Here is a 22,285-nt window from a genome sequence, read left to right as displayed (position 1 = left end):
TGCATGAGTCAGGATAAGTATAAAATATCAATTTTATTCAGAAAATTACATTTTTCTTTGCAATAAACCTTTCGATATAGCATATGTCTGTAAGTAACTTGAGAAATTCTGCAAAGGATATATCTTGCTGTTTCAGGCTTGAATTATAGATTAATCTTTTTGCAAGTAGTAAAATGTGATTTACTACTTGGTTATTTGAGGGCAGTCCCAACATAATGATGAATGATGAAATATGCCGAAAATTTTGTATGTTGTTTGAGGTTTGTCCATTGTAGTCAACATGGTATTATGTCTAAAATTTGCTGCAAGGCATTTATCCATCCATCCATCCATCCATCCATCTAATGTAATATTGTGGACATAAATGCATAAATCAATGCAGTGAATTGGAATGCAACAGTCTGGCCATACCTATCACTAATGTAGTAAGACACGCTTGTATCATGTATTGTTAACCCTCGCCGCGCGTTTAGAGCAAAGCGGGGGATATAGTATTAGGCTCCGTCCGTACGTACGTACGAATTGGAATATCTTAAGAACCGTTCACTAGATTCTTTTCATATTTGGTACCTAGGTTCATCACACTATAAGAAAGGTCCAAGTCTGGTTTGGTGACCTTGACCTTCATTTCAAGGTCACAAGGGGACTTTAACGTTTTACCTGCATGTTAAGCTATCTCAAGAACTGTTCACTGCATTGTCTTCATATTCAATACCAAGCTTTATCTAGGGAAGACGCAGGGCCCAGTTGATTTTGGTGACCTTCACATAATTTTCAAGGTCATGGCGACACTGAAAAGATTTCAGCATTTAAACCTGCATGTTAAGCTATCTCAATAACCGTTCACTGGTTTTTTTCATATTTAACACCAAGCTTTATCCAGGGAAGGCGCAGGGCCCTGTCAATTTTGGTGACCTTCGCTTAATTTTCAAGGTCACAGGGACACTGAAAAGATTTCAGCATGTTAAATTGCTTGTTAAGATAGTCAGCAAGATATCGAAAAAAATATTCAGTGGATTTTCTTCATATTTGACACCAAGCTTCATCTAGGGAAGGCCCAGGGCCCAGTCAATTTTGGTGACCTTCACGTAATTTTTAGGGTCACGACGACACTATGAAGATTTCAGAATGTTAACCTGAATTGTCAGCAAGATATTTTAAGATAGTTCAGTGGATTTTCTTCATAGACTTTCAAGACCTCCCTTGAATGTTTTGCAATAAGCAATTTCTTTAGTACTAGTTTTGCATTTTTCATACACTATGACATTCATAGTATCATGTATAGTTGTACTTGTAAGACATTTGTATCATGTGAAGTTGTACTTGTAATACAGTTGTATCATGTATTGTTGTACTTGTAATGCAGTTGTATCATGTATAGTTGTACTTGTAATGCAGTTGTATCATGTATAGTTGTACTTGTAATACAGTTGTATCATGTATAGTTGTACTTGTAATACAGTTGTATCATGTATAGTTGTACTTGTAATACAGTTGTATCATGTATAGTTGTACTTGTAATACAGTTGTATCATGTATAGTTGTACTTGTAATACAGTTGTATCATGTATAGTTGTACTTGTAATGCAGTTGTATCATGTATAGTTGTACTTGTAATACAGTTGTATCATGTATAGTTGTACTTGTAATACAGTTGTATCATGTATAGTTGTACTTGTAATACAGTTGTATCATGTATAGTTGTACTTGTAATACAGTTGTATCATGTATAGTTGTACTTGTAATACAGTTGTATCATGTATAGTTGTACTTGTAATACAGTTGTATCATGTATAGTTGTACTTGTAATACAGTTGTATCATGTATAGTTGTACTTGTAATACAGTTGTATCATGTATAGTTGTACTTGTAATACAGTTGTATCATGTATAGTTGTACTTGTAATACAGTTGTATCATGTATAGTTTGTACTTGTATACAGTTGTATCATGTATAGTTGTACTTGTAATACAGTTGTATCATGTATAGTTGTACTTGTAATACAGTTGTATCATGTATAGTTGTTCTTGTAATACAGTTGTATCATGTATAGTTGTACTTGTAATACAGTTGTATCATGTATAGTTGTACTTGTAATACAGTTGTATCATGTATAGTTGTACTTGTAATACAGTTGTATCATGTTAAGTTGTACTTGTAATACAGTTGTATCATGTATAGTTGTACTTGTAATACAGTTGTACTTGTAATACAGTTGTATCATGTATAGTTGTACTTGTAATACAGTTGTATCATGTATAGTTGTACTTGTAATACAGTTGTATCATGTATAGTTGTACTTGTAATACAGTTGTATCATGTATAGTTGTACTTGTAATACAGTTGTATCATGTATAGTTGTGTTATTATGTAATACAGTTGTATCATGTATAGTTGTACTTGTAATACAGTTGTATCATGTATAGTTGTACTTGTAATACAGTTGTATCATGTATAGTTGTACTTGTAATACAGTTGTATCATGTATAGTTGTACTTGTAATACAGTTGTATCATGTATAGTTGTACTTGTAATACAGTTGTATCATGTATAGTTGTACTTGTAATACAGTTGTATCATGTATAGTTGTACTTGTAATACAGTTGTATCATGTATAGTTGTACTTGTAATACAGTTGTATCATGTATAGTTGTACTTGTAATACAGTTGTATCATGTGTAGTTGTACTTGTAATACAGTTGTATCATGTATAGTTGTACTTGTAATACAGTTGTATCATGTATAGTTGTACTTGTAATACAGTTGTATCATGTATGGTAGTTGTACTTTAACAGTTGTATCATGTATAGTTGTACTTGTAATACAGTTGTATCATGTATAGTTGTACTTGTAATACAGTTGTATCATGTGTAGTTGTACTTGTAATACAGTTGTATCATGTGTATAGTTGTACTTGTAATACAGTTGTATCATGTATAGTTGTACTTGTAATACAGTTGTATCATGTATAGTTGTACTTGTAATACAGTTGTATCATGTATAGTTGTACTTGTAATACAGTTGTATCATGTATAGTTGTACTTGTAATACAGTTGTATCATGTATAGTTGTACTTGTAATACAGTTGTATCATGTATAGTTGTACATTATAGTTGTAACTTGTAATACAGTTGTATCATGTGTATTTGTACTTGTAAGACATAGTTGCATCATGTGTGGTTGTACTTGTAATACAGTTGTATCATGTGTAGTTGTACTTGTAAGACATAGTTGCATCATGTGTGGTTGTATCGTCTTGTAAGCTACCTGTGTATCATCAGTAGGGCAAGGAAATAGGGTTGTTCTATCTGTTCCTGAGATAAGCCTTCTATCTTGGTCAGCTGTTTAGGTTGACATTAGATGGCTCAGTTATTGCTGACAGTGCAGGGTTCAAAACCGTTAAGGCTGTTACGATTCACTCCTGTATTCGATGAATCAAATTCATGAAATCAATTCATTAGTTGTGATCACTAGAATTGAATATTTGTGGATATTTTTCAAAAGGAGTGTGTTATTTTACTTGAATTTTGGTGTTATTTGTTAAAACGAGACATGGAACAAGAAATATTTCCAAGCCAGGCAGAATCATAGTCAACAGTCTTCTATATTTAATTGATAGTATTGTAATGATAGAAATGAGCTCACTGGTCATTGTCGTGATAAATTGAAACTGTCAACATGGTCAAAATATGTTAATGAATTTATTTGTTATTGTTTTACTAATATAATGAATAATACATCAACTGCTAAGTCGTAATTTTATTTGTTTCCCAATTATCAAATAATCATATCACGTCAAACCATGCTGTGCCATTGTACACAACTCACTCCTGCGCTCAGTGCTTGGTTTAAAGTAAATATACTCAACAAAATTAGAAACATTACACCCACATTATTGGTAATAATTGTGAGGAGAGTAATTCTTTTTGGTTTCTTGTTGTGCCATGCACTGGTGACTGGCCTGAAATATTTGGTCATAAACATAAAAAGACACACAACAATCAGGTTCAGCTTACTGATTGCACGTGCATTGGAATGCAGACATTGCTAAACAAGAATATACATACAATTTGCATGTTTAATCAAAAAGTGAATATTTGTGACTCATAAATCATCAATTTTAGCTGCCATTGTACCTAATTCACACATTCATGGTTAGTTTTGAAGAAGATATCATTGGGAGGAAAGAAGGAAATGTGTTCAGGCAATGATCCATCCGACATATTTCTGAAGAATTTTCTGAAGTTTTCTATATGGCTATAGGGTTATGGTGTGAAGTAGTTGCATTTTGGATATAGGTGTACATAGTTTAGAGACTATAGTCGTAGTAATATTGGGTTTCTGTTTATATTCTTGTTGGATGTTCACAAAAGTGATTTTGAGCTGTAAAATAGGAAAGAGATTATTTTTCTGTCATGTAGGCAATTGAAGTTGCCTTTCCTGATGAAATTGAGGAAGTATTTTGAAATTGATGTGCTCTGTCTTTCTTATTCCCTGAGTTTGCCAGCCATATTGATATGTGAAATCACGTAGGTAATTCTCAATGCTGATTTGTCTTGATAGGTAGATAGATTCTGGAAGTTATGGTATTTGGGCCTAGCTCATTTTAAGTTCATTGTATTTCATTTCTCTTTGCTTGCAACATCCCTGAAGCCACATAAAGGCTGTTTTTTAGATTATGACTGTAGCATGCTGGGTATGTTGGTAGGTTGGTTTCACTGTACATGGTATGTTCATTTGTAGTGAGTCAGTGAGTGAGTTTGGTTTTACGCCACTTTTAGCAATATTCCAGCAATATCACGGCAGGGGACACTAGAATTGGGTTTCACACATTGTACCCATGTGGGAAATCGAACCCGGGTCTTCGGCGTGACAAGCGAACCACTAGGCCACCCCACCGCCCTATGTTCATCTGTAAAATAGTTGAAGTAAAGAAACATATTTCTAATACATAAAAATATAAGGTAGAATCTTTATTTTTTTGCATGCAGCATCCCCAAAGTTAAGTAACTGCTGATTTTGGATTTTTGCTGTAAACTCTGAGATTGATCGTGAAGATAAATGTTATTATTACCTTTGAGGGCGAAAATATCTGGGTTCATATTTTTCATACGATGCTCAAGGGCAAAATATCACTTTGTCATGGTGACGTGATGTCATGAACAATGCTATGACGTCTTGTTTCTTCTATGACGTATCATTCTACATGCAGTGATGGTGGGTAGCCAGCCTATGTTTGAAAGTAGATTTGGGTTTATTATCCTCAATTCGACGACTCCGGTAATAAATGAAACGCTCATATCATACTATGAGGGGTGGTGGGGTAGCCTAATGGTTAAAGCGTTGGCTCGTCAGGCCGAAGACCCGGGTTCGAATCCCCACATGGGTACAATGTGTGAAGCCCATTTCTGGTGTCCCCCGCCGTGATGTTGCTGGAATATTGCTAAAAGCGGCGTAAAACCAAACTCAGTCAGTCAGTCAGTCATACTATGTTTACAAAATTCATGCTTTAATATTGGTATATCCCTCACTCTCTATCAGGATTACCAACATTTAGGCACTCGTATCGTAAACATAGTATGACATGGACACTCGTGTAATATCCTCTATATCTATCATATAGGGGAAGTATGAAACCGTATTCTTATCAAATGAAATCAGAAGGTAAAATTATTTTCCACAGCTATAAGCTCTTCCTTGTATTTATATGATACCTTTAAGTAGAAATGGCTAGAAACTGTTAAAAAATTATTGTTACTTAAATTTGGTACAATATTTTGTCAAATACATAATAAATGAAAAAAAGCAATGTTGATCTTCTAGTGGGGAGACATATATGTTAGTCTAAGTTTTGTTCAGTAGCTCAGTAGTTGGTCATCAGGCTCATCTCAAACAATACTGGTACACACATTATAGCTTTAGCTCTATGTAGCTCTCTGAGGGGCAGTGGGTAGGCTTATAACACTGCACATCCGATTTGAGTCCACACCAGTATCTCTTTCTTTCTCTATCTCCCCCTCCTTCTCTCTCTCCCTCTTTCCTTTTCCTTCTCACTCTGCCTTTCCCTTTCCCCTGTTCCTTTTCTCTGTCTTCCTCTCTCCCCTCCCTTTCTCTCTCTCCCTTTCTCTCCCCTCCATATTTCCCTTTCCCTCTCTTCTTCTTTCTCTTTCTCCCTCTCTTCCTCTATTCTTTCACTTCCTCTCTCTCCCCCCTCCCTTTCTCCCTCTCTATCTCCCTTTACCCTTCTATCTCTCTCCCTCTATCTTTCCCTTTCCTTCTCTTCCTCCCTCTCTATCTCACATCTCCCTCCCACCCTTACTCCCTTTCTATCTCTCCTTTTCTCTCCCCTTCCATCTCTTTCCTCTATCTTTCCCTTTCCCTCTCCTCCTCTCCCTTCCTTTCTCCTTCTCTCTTCTCTTCTCTCCTCTCACTCCCTTTCTTATCTCCTCTGGGGCGGTGGGGTAGCCTAGTGGTTAAAGCGTTGGCTCGTCATGCCGAAGACCCGGGTTCGATTCCCCACATGGGCACAATGTGTTAAGCCCATTTCTGGTGTCCCCCGCCGTGATATTGCTGGAATATTGCTAAAAGCGGCGTAAAACTAAACTCAGTCAGTCAGTCAGTCTTATCTCCTCTCTCCCTTCTCTTTCCTTCCCTCCCCCTCTGTCTCTCCCATCTCTCTCTCCCTCCTCTCTTTCCCTCTCACGATATGGCTGAAATACTGCCGATGTGACTGCTGATTTTTACTCCCTCTCCTGCCCTCTCCCTCCTTCCCTGATTTGATCCCAATCACCATACTTCATCTGACGGAGTGCATTCTGCACCATCACATTCATATCATATATTCTTCCGTTAACATTGACAGAGCTGCTGCACTGCATGGTACTTATTGTTGATCATTGTTGTCTGTTAAAGTGGAGGTCAGGCAACACAAGGATGTCAGGCAATCACTCAGGCGTGACATTGTCCCATTTCCACCATATACAATGTCTCTATGGCCATATTCTGTTGTCACTTCACCTACGGATTAATGTGCTATAGTATCATGTATGTAATCCATGTATTCACAGATCGCATATTGTGTGGGACACTTAGTGATAGTTTAGTTCTGACATGTCTAAGTAGGTACAGAGAGATTTTTATTTTGCAGAATAAACCGCCCTAAATTTCATACATATTGGATCTGACAAACTATATCATTGCATCCCAACAGAGCAGTAGGTACAAAAATGTCCCTCAGATAATATACGTCAGATAGTAGCTTGATTTATATCGTATAAAATTAGAAATATTTGAACATAAAGAAACAATAAAACAATATTTCTGTATAAACAGTACATTTGTTGCAGTGAATTGACTGGAATTGAAGAATTATCTCCCTTTGACCATGCTTGTTTTCAGAGATTGTTAAAGCAATCTAGTGAAGACTTGTAGATATTAGCCCTTGTCTAGAAATCAAACGAGTTAACATGCCAGTCACCCTAACAAGTATCATGCCAGTCACCCTAACAAGTTGACATGCCAGTCACCCTAACAAGTTGACATGCCAGTCACCCTAACAAGTTGACATGCCAGTCACCCTAACACGTTGACATGCCAGTCACCCTAACACGTTGACATGCCAGTCACCCTTACAAGTTGACATGCCAGTCACCCTAACAAGTTGACATGCCAGTCACCCTAACAAGTTGACATGCCAGTCACCCTAACAAGTTAACATGCCAGTCACCCTAACAAGTTGACATGCCAGTCACCCTTACAAGTTGACATTGCCAGTCACCCTAACAAATTAACATGCCTTTCCCCCCCTAACAAGTTAACATGCCAGTCACCCTAACAAGTTGACATGCCAGTCACCTTAACAAGTTATCATGCCAGTCACCCTAACAAGTTGACATGCCAGTCACCCTAACAAATTAACATGCCAGTCACCCTAACAAGTTGACATGCCAGTCACCTTAACAAGTTATCATGCCAGTCACCCTAACAAGTTAACATGCCAGTCACCCTAACAAGTTGACATGCCCGTCACCCTAACAAGTTGACATGCCAGTCACCCTAACAAGTTAACATGCCAGTCACCCTAACAAGTTGACATGCCAGTCACCCTTACAAGTTGACATTGCCAGTCACCCTAACAAATTAACATGCCAGTCACCTTAACAAGTTATCATGCCAGTCACCCTAACAAGTTAACATGCCAGTCACCCTAACAAGTTGACATGCCAGTCACCATAACAAGTTGACATGCCAGTCACCCTAACAAGTTAACATGCCTTCTTCCCTTACAAGTTTTATTAACATGCCAGTCACCCTAACAAGTTAACATGATTCCCCATACATGTTACCATGCCTTCAAGGTAACAAGTTAACATGCCAGTCACCCTAGCATATTAATTAACATGCCTTCTGTGCTAACAGGTTAACATGCCTTCTATGCTAACAAATTAACATGCCTTCCACTCTTTACAAATTAATGTGCCAGTCACCCTAACAAGTTAACATGCCTTCTACTTTAACAAGTTAACATGCCTTCTACCCTAACAAGCTACCATGCCAGTCACCCACCACCCATATGCACACCCATACACACACCCATCCGCTCACCCACAAACTCAACTACTCTTTAAATCACTCACCCACTCACATTCTCACCCACACCCTCACCCAACATGCTCCACTTTACTATCTGCCTCTATGCAATAACTGACCATATTGCTCTCTGTTTCAGCTGTACTATAATGTCTAGTAGTAGGAGTGCTGGAAGCCGGGAATCACCTTGTGCCAGTAGTAGTGGTTCGGTGTTAGTGCCTCCCTATGATTCTGCTGTGAAACACCGACTAGCTGTCCATCTCTCCGGGGGAGGAGGAGGATCGGTGCAGAACAGTGCCCCTGCTGTACCTCCCGGTCAGTGCACCTTCACTCACATGGTTTTTATCGTATATTTGTTTTATTTCAAACAACTGTCTTGCATTACATAGACTGCTTGTACTCCAAATTATCTTCATTAGGTCAAAAAATAATACACTCGCGTAACCTTAATTCGTGGATATAAGGGAAGTGCAGTGAAAATCATATTTTAAATGCATGATCTCATTTTGTATACTCACTGATTAATTTATTCATTGATTAAGCAAATTGAAAATGCCTGATATTCCACTCATGAATGAAACGTTTGTTTACCAAAGCCATTTGCAATCATCACCCATTCGTGTGCACACAACATTTGACGTCACCTTGTTTCTTGGATTACGTTATTCGGTTATGATATATCACTATGTTCGACAGCCCATTGCAGTAAGTATTGACTCTAGGAAAGCAGATGACGAGATTTGAGAAGGTTGGTGCTGACGGTATCTTTTACTTGACATTTTTTGTAAAAATATAATTCATGAGAGTTCATAATAGGAGCATGATAATTATCGTGATCCACGAATCAAGGTTATCCACGAACTTAGGTTACGGTTCTGTAGATTTTCCAACACTTTTCTGATATGTACCCGGTATTTCAGTTTTGTACCAGATTCCCACTTTTTTCACATGCCATTCATGTGTTTCTGATTCACAGAGAACCATTGTCACAATGGCCTCATGCCAACCTCGGTGTGCGTTAGTTAGAAGTAGTTGATTGAAATCAAGTTCATTTTTGATGATTTGTAACCTACCCAAATATATAAGAAATGTAAATCCTCACTCCCTACCCATTTTTAAAAAAGTCATGTGAAACGAGATTTTTTAATTATAATAAATTTCACTATTATGTAACTCAGGCCCATCCTCACAAAGAGACCAAAGTGTGGTCCAGCTTGAAAGAATATTGTTCAATTTTCGGTGGGAAGAGACATACCATTGTCAACATCAACATTGTAGATAAAATATGCAACTTCTTCATTAGTCCGTTGAATGTTTATATTCGACATGTACTGACTAGTATGAAACTAACTGCTTGTATGTACTGACTTGTACGAAATTTGTCTGTTAAAAGTACATGTATTTTTCATGTAAATTGTCAAAAAGTCATGTGGTGTCATGGCTGCAATGTGTGATGTGGATTCCATCTGACACCTATGTAGGAACCTGGCTTCACACCAACCCTGGGATGTACTGTCAGCAGCTTGCTCAACACATTCTGTGTATATTCTGTGGAGAGATGCCTTCTGTCTTGTCTTCTGGGAATTCTGTGAGGTCCTGGCATAATGTACTGTCACTCTCAGAACTGACAATGGTTGTGATCAGCGTCACACTTATATATGTTCAGAGTCTGAGCATCAGCCTGTCATCTGAGGAGCTACAATGTGCTACGTTTTGACCCATAGTCATAGGTTTGAGTCCTAGGTTGTCCATGTAATCCTCTTGGGAGTTTACAATGCTAGAAGCACACGGTCACAGATTCAACTTGACCATCATTACAGGCGTGCTGTATTACAAGAATATTATGAACTTATAACTAATGAATACATATCACAATACTTTTGGAAAATAGTGGTATATTACCTTTTTAGAAATCATGCATATTTACATCTTGTTGGCAAAGTTGGTTTTCATAAGTGGGAAGTCAAACTGCAATTATTTAATTCAGAAATAGCAACTAAAGTCTTGTTTCCTGTGATCGAAAACTATGCGCAACCAGTTTCCTATATATCATGTGTACATTATGCATGTGTTGTAACCATAACGACATCCAAAAATATGGCAGATGACAATAAAGTTCCTCCTTCATTATTCACATGATAAAGGAATATATACCAAAACATCATGTTCCTCATAATAAGGAAGTTGATATCCGTAAATTCTCGCCTTTTACGTGTATCACTTCTGAATGCCATTCAAAGACTTTACACAACATAGTTGTCAACAATGTGTCAGGGTAGTCTGATGTAGGAGCCCATTTCTGTTCAAATTTATAACACATCAGAGTTTAGAGGACTAGGTGCTATGTACTGTACTGTGTGTAGTATGTATCACAGTGCATCAGTCAGTATTGCCATGAATTACAATAGGAAAATCACACCTGCTCATTATAACTGTTTGGTTTAAACATATTTTTATTTCAGTAGGCAAAAGCAACAACCTGGATAGGCGAACAAGCCTAGTGGCTTATATAAACGCCGCTCCAGTACATTGTTCAAATAGCTGGATACATAATGAAATAATTTGACAACAAAAGAATAATACCATAACAGATATATGATTGAGTAACAAATATGTTTGTTGTGGTGTTGGTTATGCCTAGCAACGAAATGGGCTGCCACAGAAAATCACGTTATATAAAATTTGTCTTGCACTGAATATATATGTTGAAAGGTTAATCACTGGAAGCGGTTACTTTTAGAAATGAACTGGTGTAATGAGTTAAGATTGTCACTATTAGTTGAGTTTTTCAATGCACTGTTACCGTATAGAATAGTTTAACATCGTATCCTTGAATATGAAAATACACAATTGTATGAATGTTTGTGCTCCTTGCTGTCACCTCTAGATGTCTTCCCACATTGATCATACATCATGATGTAACTAAACTACTGTAAAACACAACTTTCACTTGTGGGGTAGAAGATACTGAAAATGTGCATGTAGATGTATTTGTATGTGTAGATGGAAAAAACAATAAAGGGATGTATCTGGACACGCTCAGAGGCGATATTTAGCCCTAAGTCTGCTGCAGGTGTCAGTACATATTTTCCCCAAATGGAATAAATTTAATTTTTCTTATTCACGATGTTATATTTATAACCAACAGTAACTTATGTCACTGCTTTATGATATGACAGAGGAGACTTCAGTTTCACAGGAAACAAGGCCTATAAAGATTTCTAAGTGGCTTTTATGTTTTGATTGCATTGAACTTATTAAGTGCAGTGTTAAAGATTATCAAAGAAAAGCATAACTTTAGCATGTTTAACCAAAAAATATTATTTTGCTGAATAAATAATGATATTTTTCACCTCCTAGGCTCTTTTGATTTGGGATCCTAGCTATGTCCTATCGGTACTTTAAATGATCCCAATAGAGATTCTGAAGAAGATTAGGTAGAATATGGATCATGCACCTCATTCATAAGGCTGTTAAAGGCTGTCATTGTAACCATGGTAACTTCTTGGCATCCCTTCTGCTATCAACCATTGATGAACTTGGTCCAGGCTTGGTTTACGTATAGGTTACTCTGATATAGACAGGATATATTGTTGACTTATACTCCAGCAGGGCTCCAGATAAGGGCCGTATTGAAGTATGTACGGATAGAAAATATACACGATACGGCAGTAAATAATTTAGAAAACGTAGCAGATACGCACCACAGCAATGGTGAATGGTCTTTGAATCATTTACAAACGTATTTATCTGAAAAAGTATTGTTTTATTGTTTATTGACCTGTTTACACAAGAGTGAGTGAGTGAGTTAATATTTAACGTCACATCGGCAATATTTCAGCCATACCGTGACGAGTTTACACAAGAGTAGCAATGTTGTGGTGCATATATGAAACGAAACACAGGATTACTGATACGTCATTAAATTCCATTCAGTACTCTAAATGTACTCTTAAGGTTTTCCAGTACTCCTATATTGAACAAATAAGGAGTACGTACTCCTGATGTTGAAAAATTATCTGGAGACCTGCTCCAGTATATATTTGGATTAATTGTTTTTGTAAAGTGAATGGGATGGTAGGGTGGCATTGTGGTTGAAGTGTTTGCTTGTCATGCAGAAAGCCTGGGATTTATTTTCAACAGCGTGTGATGCCCTTTTTGGGTGTCCTTACCAGGTTGTTGCTGGATCATTGCGGGAAGTGATGTAATACTTACTTACTGTTATAGTTAATGGTGACATTATGCGAGAAAATATTAAGTCCGCTACACAACAGATGGAGAATAGAAATGAATATGTTAGTAGTTGTTAGGGATTTTCAAATTAGTCCCATTATCATTATGATTATGATTCACTTGCATATTCAATGAATTGAGTTGTATCCTTTCGTGAATTAAATTTATAGAATCAAATATTTACAAATGTTTTTAAGCGAATATTTTTCACTTTGTAACAGTTTATTGTTTATCTGAGTGAGATATGCACACTGGACTAGATCCAAGCCATGTAAAGTAGCTTGTGTTATTTAGCTGAGGCCCCATACAGCACTGTCATTAGGCTTTAAGCAGCATTGTTTGAGATGTATTGGTATTGTGCTTTACAGATAATATCACTGAAATGTTTCAACTTAAGCAATTACATTACATGTTTAGTATTTCAAATCCTTGGTAATAAGCATAAAGTATTCATGAATAAATATTTGTATTCATTGCTATATATTCACAAAACATATTGCCTTAGAGTGTATTTGTTGTAGCCCTTATGCACTCTGACAATGTAATATTCTGACAATGAAATGCTTTAACGAATCTGTAACTATTTTGATCATCTCCGGATAATGAAGAAACCATTTGGTTTCCAGGGGCTATTTTGCTGGTTTGACATGAGCATTTTCTTTAAATATTTATTTTTTAACATAACAGATGCTCTATTGTATTGTTTTTTAAAAACATACATAAATGTATTCTTTGTAGTCAAGCCATCCAGAAAAGTGCACTATACATGTATTTTCCTTCCTACAAAGCAAGGCGTACCCCCACTCCCCCACCCACAATGAATTCAAATGGTTGCACCCAAGGCATGCCAGGTAGATAGGGTGAGTGGTGGGGTCCATGACATTTAATAAGGACGCTGGAACTACCGAGCAATGTGAGAAGGCTGACTGCTCAGTGCAAAGGCAACCAGGGGAATGGGTTCATTTGAGTGGGTTGGTCATGTGATCGTTCAGGTCAAAGGTCAGTCTCACAATTCAAAAAATTTCAAGGTTACCTTCACCTACCCAGTAGTGTTTTGTGAGGTACTGCCTTTGAATAACATTCTTGCATACAACTAGCTTGACAGCCTACTTTATAGCTCTGCTGTTGAGGCATGGTTGAATAGTATGTGGGTGTCACTGGGAATTGCATGCATAAATTCTTTTATTGCTGCAATAAATTAATCAACAAAATTAGAAGGGTGGGGTACTTGTTTTAGGTGATTATGTAGGATATATTGAAATATATTAACATAACTTTGTAAGTTAACAACTTAGTTGAAAATCATTGAATATAAAAAGTAACAAGTAAAATTGTCTGATATTATGTAAAGGAATGATTTAAATATTCTGAAACCATATCAGTGTATTACATTTATGTATTTAAAGGAAAAGATAAGACTGATGATCATATCTGACAATGATGAGTTAGTGATAAAAGACAATCATTAGTGACAGTGATGACCGACAGTGATGAGTGACAATGATGACCGACAGTGATGAGTGACAATGATTAGTGACAATGATGACCGACAGTGATGAGTGACAATGATTAGTGACAGTGATGACCGACAATGATGACTGACAGTGATGCATGTCAGTGATGACCAACAGTGATGAGTGACAATGATGCCTGTCAGTGATGAGTGACAGTGATGACCAACAATGATGACCGACAGTGATGAGTGACAATGATGCCTGACAGTGATGACCAACAGTGATGAGTGACAATGATGAGTGACAATGATGAGTGACAGTGATGAGTGACAATGATGCCTGACAGTGATGAGTGACAACGATGCCTGACAGTGATGAGTGACAATGATGCCTGACAGTGATTAGTGACAGTGATGACCGATAGTGATGAGTGACAATGATGAGTGACAGTGATGAGTGACAATGATGACTGACAGTGATGAGTGACAATGATGCCTGACAGTGATGACCAACAGTGATGAGTGACAATGATGAGTGACAGTGATGAGTGACAGTGATGACCGACAGTGATGTGTGACAGTGATGAGTGACAATGATGACTGACAGTCATGAGTGACAGTGATGAGTGACAATGATGACCGACAGTGATGACCAACAATGATTAGTGACAGTGATGACCGACAATGATGACTGACAGTGATGCATGTCAGTGATGACCAACAGTGATGAGTGACAATGATGCCTGACAGTGATGAGAGACAATGATGGCCGACAGTGATGAGTGACAGTGATGACTGACAGTGATGACTGACAGTGATACCTGACAGTGATGAGTGAGAATGATGCCTTACAGTGATGAGTGACAGTGATGACCAACAATGATGACCGACAGTGATGAGTGACAATGATGCTGGACAGTGATGACCAACAGTGATGTGTGACAATGATGACCGACAGTGATGAGTGACAATGATGCCTGAGAGTGATGAGTGACAATGATGCCTGACAGTGATGAGTGACAATGATGCCTGACAGTGATTAGTGACAGTGATGACCGATAGTGATGAGTGACAATGATGAGTGACAATGATGCCTGACAGTGATGAGTGACAATGATGACTGACAGTGATGAGTGACAATGATGACTGACAGTGATGACCAACAGTGATGAGTGACAATGATGAGTGACAGTGATGAGTGACAGTGATGTGTGACAGTGATGTGTGACAGTGATGAATGACAATGATGACTGACAGTCATGAGTGACAGTGATGAGTGGCAGTGATGAGTGACAATGATGAGTGAGGAGTGACAATGATGCCTGTTAGTGATGAGTGACAATGATGCCTGACAGTGATGAGTGACAATGATGACCTACAGTGATGAGTGACAGTGATGAGTGACAGTGATACCTGACAGTGATGAGTGAGGATGATGCCTTACAGTGATGAGTGACAGTGATGACCGACAATGATGACTGACAGTGATGAGTGACAATGATGCCTGACAGTGATGACCAACAGTGATGAGTGACAATGATGACCGACAGTGATGAGTGACAATGATGCCTGACAGTGATGAGTGACAATGATGACCAACAGTGATGACCAACAGTGATGAGTGACAATGATGACTGACAGTGATGAGTGACAATGATGCCTGACAGTGATGACCAACAGTGATGACCGACAATGATTAGTGACAGTGATGACCGACAGTGATGCATGTCAGTGATGACCAACAGTGATGAGTGACAATGATGCCTGACAGTGATGAGTGACAATGATGGCCGACAGTGGTGAGTGACAGTGATGACTGACAGTGATGACTGACAGTGATACCTGACAGTGATGAGTGAGAATGATGCCTTACAGTGATGAGTGACAGTGATGACCAACAATGATGACAGATGATGAGTGACAATGATGTGACAATGATGACCAACGGTGATGAGTGACAATGATGATATGATGAGTGACAATGATGATGCCTGAGTGATGACAGTGATGAGTGACAGTGATGAGTGACAATGATGCCTGACAGTGATGAGTGACAATGATGATGAGTGACAGTGATGAGTGACAGTGATGAGTGACAATGATGAACGATGACAAGTGATGAATGATGATGTTATGATGATGATGACAGTGATGATGACAGTGATGAGTGACAGTGATGAGTGACAATGATGATGACAGTGATAGATGATGAGTGATGATGCCACATCGGTGATGACCAACATGAGTGACAGTGATGACAATGATGATGACATATGATGCCAGTGATGAGTGACAATGATGCCTGTTAGTGATGAGTGACAATGATGCCTGACAGTGATGAGTGACAATGATGACCCACAGTGATGAGTGACAATGAAGTGTGATGACCTGACAGTGATGATGATGAGGATGATGACAGTGATGATGACAGTGATGACCGACAATGATGACTGACAGTGATGTGACAATGATGCCCGACGATTGATGATGACCAACAGTGATGATGACTGACGATAATGATGACCGACAGTGATGAGTGACAATGATGACCGACAGTGATGAGTGACAATGATGCCCTGACAGCGATGACATGATGACGACAGTGATGACCGACAGTGATGATGACAATGATGAGTGACAGTGATGATGTGACCGACAATGATGCCTGACAGTGATGACCCATGTGTGATGAATGACAATGATGCCATGACCAGTGATGAGTGACAATGAGTGATGAGTGACAATGTGATGACCGACAATGATGACAGTGATGAGTGACAATGATGACTGACAGTGATGATGACCGACAATGATGACTGACAGTGATGATGACAGTGACAGTGAGTGATGACCGACAGTGATGAGTGACAATGATGATGATGATGATGAGTGATGATAACAGTGATGAGTGACAATGATGACCTGATAGTGATGAGTGACAATGATGCCTGACATGCGATGAGTGACAGTGATGAGTGACAGTGATGAACAGTGATGAGTGACAATGATGCCTGACAGTGATGAGTGACAATGATGACCAGTGACAGTGATGATGACAGATACCTGATGATGATGATGACGAAGTGATGAGTGACAATGATGCCTGAGTGAGTGATGAGTGACAGTGATGAGTGATGATGAACAGTGATGACCTGACCGAGTGATGAGTGATGATGACAATGATGCCTGACAGTGATGAGTGACAATGATGCCTGACAGTGATGAGTGACAATGATGACCTGACAGTGATGACCGACAGTGATGAGTGACAATGATGAGTGACAGTGATGAGTGATGAGTGACAGTGATGACAGTGATGAATGACAATGATGACTGACAGTGATGAGTGACAATGATGACCGAAGCAGTGATGAGTGACAATGATGACTGACAATGATGAGCGACAGGTGACAATGATGACCTGACAGTGATGAGTGACAATGATGCCTGACAGTGATGAGTGACAATGATGCCTGACAGTGATGAGTGACAGTGATGAGTGACAGTGATGAGTGACGACAGTGATGAGTGAGGATGATGGTGACATGATGAGTGACAGTGATGATGACAATGATGACTGACAGTGATGAGTGACAATGATGACTGACAGTGATGACCGACAGTGATGATGACAATGATGACCGACATGATGATGACAGTGACAATGATGACTGACAGATGATGAGTGACAATGATGATGACAGTGATGATGATGACAATGATGACCGACAGTGATGAGCATGACAGTGATGATGACAATGATGAGTGATGAGTGACAATGATGCCTGACAGTGATGACCAACAGTGATGAGTGACAATGATGACCGACAGTGATGAGTGACAATGATGCCTGACAGTGATGACCAACAGTGATGATGACAGTGATGTGATGAGTGACAATGATGACCTGACAGTGATGAGTGACAGTGATGAGTGACAGTGATGAGTGACAATGATGAGTGACAATGATGAGTGACAGTGATGAGTGACAGTGATGAGTGACAGTGATGAGTGACAGTGATGAGTGACAGTGATGACTGACAGTGATGAGTGACAGTGATGACTGACAGTGATGAGTGACAGTGATGATGACCGACAGTGATGAGTGACAATGATGAGTGACAGTGATGAGTGACAATGATGCCTGACAGTGATGAGTGACAATGATAAGCGACAGTGATGACCGACAGTGATGAGTGACAATGATGACTGACAGTGATGACTGAGTTATGAGTGACAATGATGCCTGACAGTGATGACCGACAGTGATGAGTGACAATGATGACTGACAGTGATGACTGACAGTTATGACTGACAGTGATGAGTGACAATGATGCCTGACAGTGATGACCGACAGTGATGAGTGACAGTGATGAGTGACAGTGATGACGTGACAGTGATGAGTGACAATGATGACTGACAGTGATGAGTGACAATGATGACTGACAGTGATGAGTGACAATGATGACTGACAGTGTTTCTCTACAATAACTAATGACATTGATGAGTGAAAATGACATCACACAATGATGGCTGACCATGATGCCAGACAGTGATGACCGACATTGATACCAGTTACCCTGAATTGTCTTACACTGGTTTGTCTATACCAGGGTGAACCTGACATTACATGCTGCTGATGAGAAGTGACAATATGTCAATCACTCCCTCTCATTCAGTAGAGAGTTCTGTTAATATACACTTTCCGTGTACATCTAGTTCAGATGCCATTTCTTTTAATTCAGACAGATGATTTTTTGTTTACAATGGATCTATCAGTTTGATGTTGTAATACATTCTTGTGTGCACATGTGCCAGCCCAGATGCATCCATCCAGAGTCCAGTTAGGGAAAATAATTTGATTGTTTATCTCTTCATGGTGCTGTTTCCTTGCAACATGATATCTCTTAACTGTGTACAACAGATTCCTGTCTCCAAAGGTATATTGTCTTTTTTTCATCTTGGTTAATTTTAGTTGATTGCATTACTCTTGAAGTAATTTCCTTTAGATAGACTGGATGGATTATTTCGTTTTTTTCAGTGATGGAATTCAGCATGTTTTGTCCCTGCAATATTGATTGCGGACCTGAGTGATCCATTGGAGACTACGGGCCTCATGGTCACTTGCCGAGGAACAAATTAACATGGATGTGCCTCGAGTAAAAATATCTCTTCATCATGATCATGTTGTGTTTTTGAGGCAAAAATGACTCTGTAATCAATTTACTGTACTGGCCTATATGATTGAGGCTTTCCTAAAATCTATTACATTATTATGTTGTAAAGAAAAACAAGACAATGCTTTTATGAATTATAAACATATTTCTTACCAAATGTGAAGAGGTGAATATTTTTGTGGAAAAGGAATTTTACTATGTCATGTCTTTATGTTACAAAATTTCATTTTTTTAAATCTAAAGAACTTCACAAAGTGAACATGGTTATTTCAGAGTGAATTGTTATTGATAAATGTGACAAATTCCTTGAAAATATATTTGTCCCTGTCAATATTGATTTTAGTTCACCTGGTCTGAAAGACCATATGCGCCTTGGGATCCTCAGTCCATAAACATTTTGCATTTTCAACTTCTTCGCCAACACGGCTAGACAGATTCAGCTGAAATATTGGTATTCAAGTTTTGTCTTCTTTCGGAGTTTATTTTCAAATTTTAGTGTGGTCACCAGGTAGACATCTTTGATTAAGAACAAGAATAATGCCAAATTCAGAAGTCTGGAAATTTGATCAAGATGTTGTGATTGGAAATCAAATACCACTTCAGGTGATCATACTAGATAACAAGTCCTTAGTCATCCACCGTCTGCAGCTTATCTGTACAAGCAGAATGAAGCTGTAACCCAACATGAATGTTTCCACCAATGATGTCTCTGGATTTATCAAGAGGTTTCAATCAGATTTTCATTATGATTGCCACCTTAGCCATATTGCAAATACTATTTTTGGTCACTACACACCATCTCTACTCAAAATGCACTGTCTAATGCACTTTGTATCTTTTCTATAATTGCCAGACTGAGAGACTGAATTTGACACGTATTATTCTGCTTTTGATGGCATGATACAGTGTTCACTAATGGTGTTTCAAAGTAACAGGACATTGGGTCCTGTAAGTTTCAGATGTCTGTCTGACCCATTGAAAATTCAAAGGACCCATAGAATAAAATTAAACACACATTTCAGATTTAACATTTCTTATAATTGGCATTGAAATTATTCACAAACATAAGTTTTATGAACAGGAAACAAGTATTACATGCCACATATAACAACTTCAGTCAAAGTCATTGTGAAACATACAGTCAGACACTTTGGCCGGTGGGTTGTAGACCTTTATCAGACCGTTGGCAAATCTGCCGGATTTGTCAGAGGGTCAGATGCTATTCGTGAACACTGATGATATTTTGTTTAAATATTTGAGGATTTTTTTTCTTTTTTTGTATGTGAAACAATTGGTAACATATGGCATTTGAAAAACAATTTCTTTGAAGTTTTAATATAAAAATAATGTGGTTCAGGCTTTATGTGTGACAGACTTTAAACCAGCATTTTTTGTTTGTAAAGGGAAGTAACTCTTCACAGCATATGTGTCAAACAACTAGAGGAAGTGCCCATAAATATATATGTATGACATTCTGTTTTCACTGTCCAGGCTAGAGGAAGCTTCAGGATAATATGTAGGATATCAGCAAGATTCACAAGTGACTCCTGGAGGGACTTAGTGGAGGTGAAAGGCAGCATAAATTTGAAATTGTTAGAACTTATCCCTGCTAACTCATAATGAATAAACCTAATATCTCATTGTTATTCATTACTATAATGCCACAATGGAATGTTTCAATATCACGCTTATGATGCTTATTACAATATTTTAATGGGTGTGGTAATATACTCTGTTACTGAAAATGCTCAACACACACATTTTGTCAACAGCCTTGTAAGGAAATATATGTTACTGGACAAACTCGGTGTTCTTAAATACTATGTTTTTACCGCCGCGGGGGATATAGTATTAGGCTCTGTCCGTCCCTACATATGAACGTACGAATTGGAATATCTTAAGAACCGTGGACTGGATTATTTTCATATTTGGTACCTAGGTTCATCACAGTAAAAGAAAGGTCCCACTCAGGTTTGGTGAACTTGACCTTCATTTGAAGGTCCCAAGGGGACTTTAATGTTTTACCCTTGTCAGCGAGATATCTCAAGAACCGTTCACTGGATTTTCATCATATTCGACATCAAGCTTCATCGAGGGAAGGCACGGGGCTCTGTCTATTTTGGTGACCTTCATCTAATTTTCAAGGTCACGGCAACACTTTAAATATTTCATCATGTTAACCTGCATGTAAAGATTGTCAGCGAGATACCTCAAGAACCATTCACTGGACTTTCTTCATTATTTGACACCAAGCTTCATCTGGGAAAGGTGCAAGTGCCAGTCGATTTTGGTGACCTTCACATAATTTTCAAGGTCACGGCGACACTTTGAAGATTTCAGCATGTTAAACTGCATGTTGAGATTGTCACCGAGATATCTCAAGAACACTTCACTGGATTTTCTTCATAGACTTTCAAGACTTCCCTTGAATGTGTTTCAATAAGCAATTTCTTTATTTCTATTTTGCATATTTCATACACCAAGACATTCATGTCAAGGTCAAAGTGAGTCTTGAAAATATTTGTGCGTTTGAACAACTACAGAGCAAGATATCAAGAGAGGTTGACTGGTCATGTTTTTGTTGACATTTAACTTCATCTTAAATTATAACCTTCACTTTCATTACTTTTAAAGTTTGATTTGATAATTTGCAGCAGGGGATTATGTCACCTTAGTGACAATGCTTGTTTAGATAAATATAAAACTGTCTGCACTTAAAATGTGTGTTTTGATGTTTCATGTGGGTCCTCATATCCCAACCAACCTACCAACTGGAATGTTTCTGAGTGCAGCATTAAGAAACAACCAACCAATAGTTAGTATTTCATCTGAC

General features: G+C 38.2%; 1 protein-coding gene across 1 annotated transcript in view; it reads left to right on the top strand.

Moving 5' to 3' along the window:
• LOC124272132 (ataxin-1-like) overlaps positions 1–22,285 on the top strand; it is a 126,272-nt gene that overhangs the window by 9,755 nt on the left and 94,232 nt on the right. The window contains 1 exon segment of the mRNA XM_046707281.1: positions 8,729–8,904. Within this exon segment, the coding sequence (XP_046563237.1) occupies positions 8,739–8,904 (166 nt within the window). The 5' untranslated portion in view covers positions 8,729–8,738.

The sequence above is a fragment of the Haliotis rubra genome, unplaced genomic scaffold, assembly GCF_003918875.1.
Source record: "Haliotis rubra isolate DU_JTF1 unplaced genomic scaffold, ASM391887v1 Scf103, whole genome shotgun sequence".
Classification (NCBI taxonomy): Eukaryota; Metazoa; Mollusca; class Gastropoda; order Lepetellida; family Haliotidae; genus Haliotis; species Haliotis rubra.
Note: the sequence above shows the minus strand (reverse complement) of the source record. Positions and strands in the feature narration are given on the sequence as shown.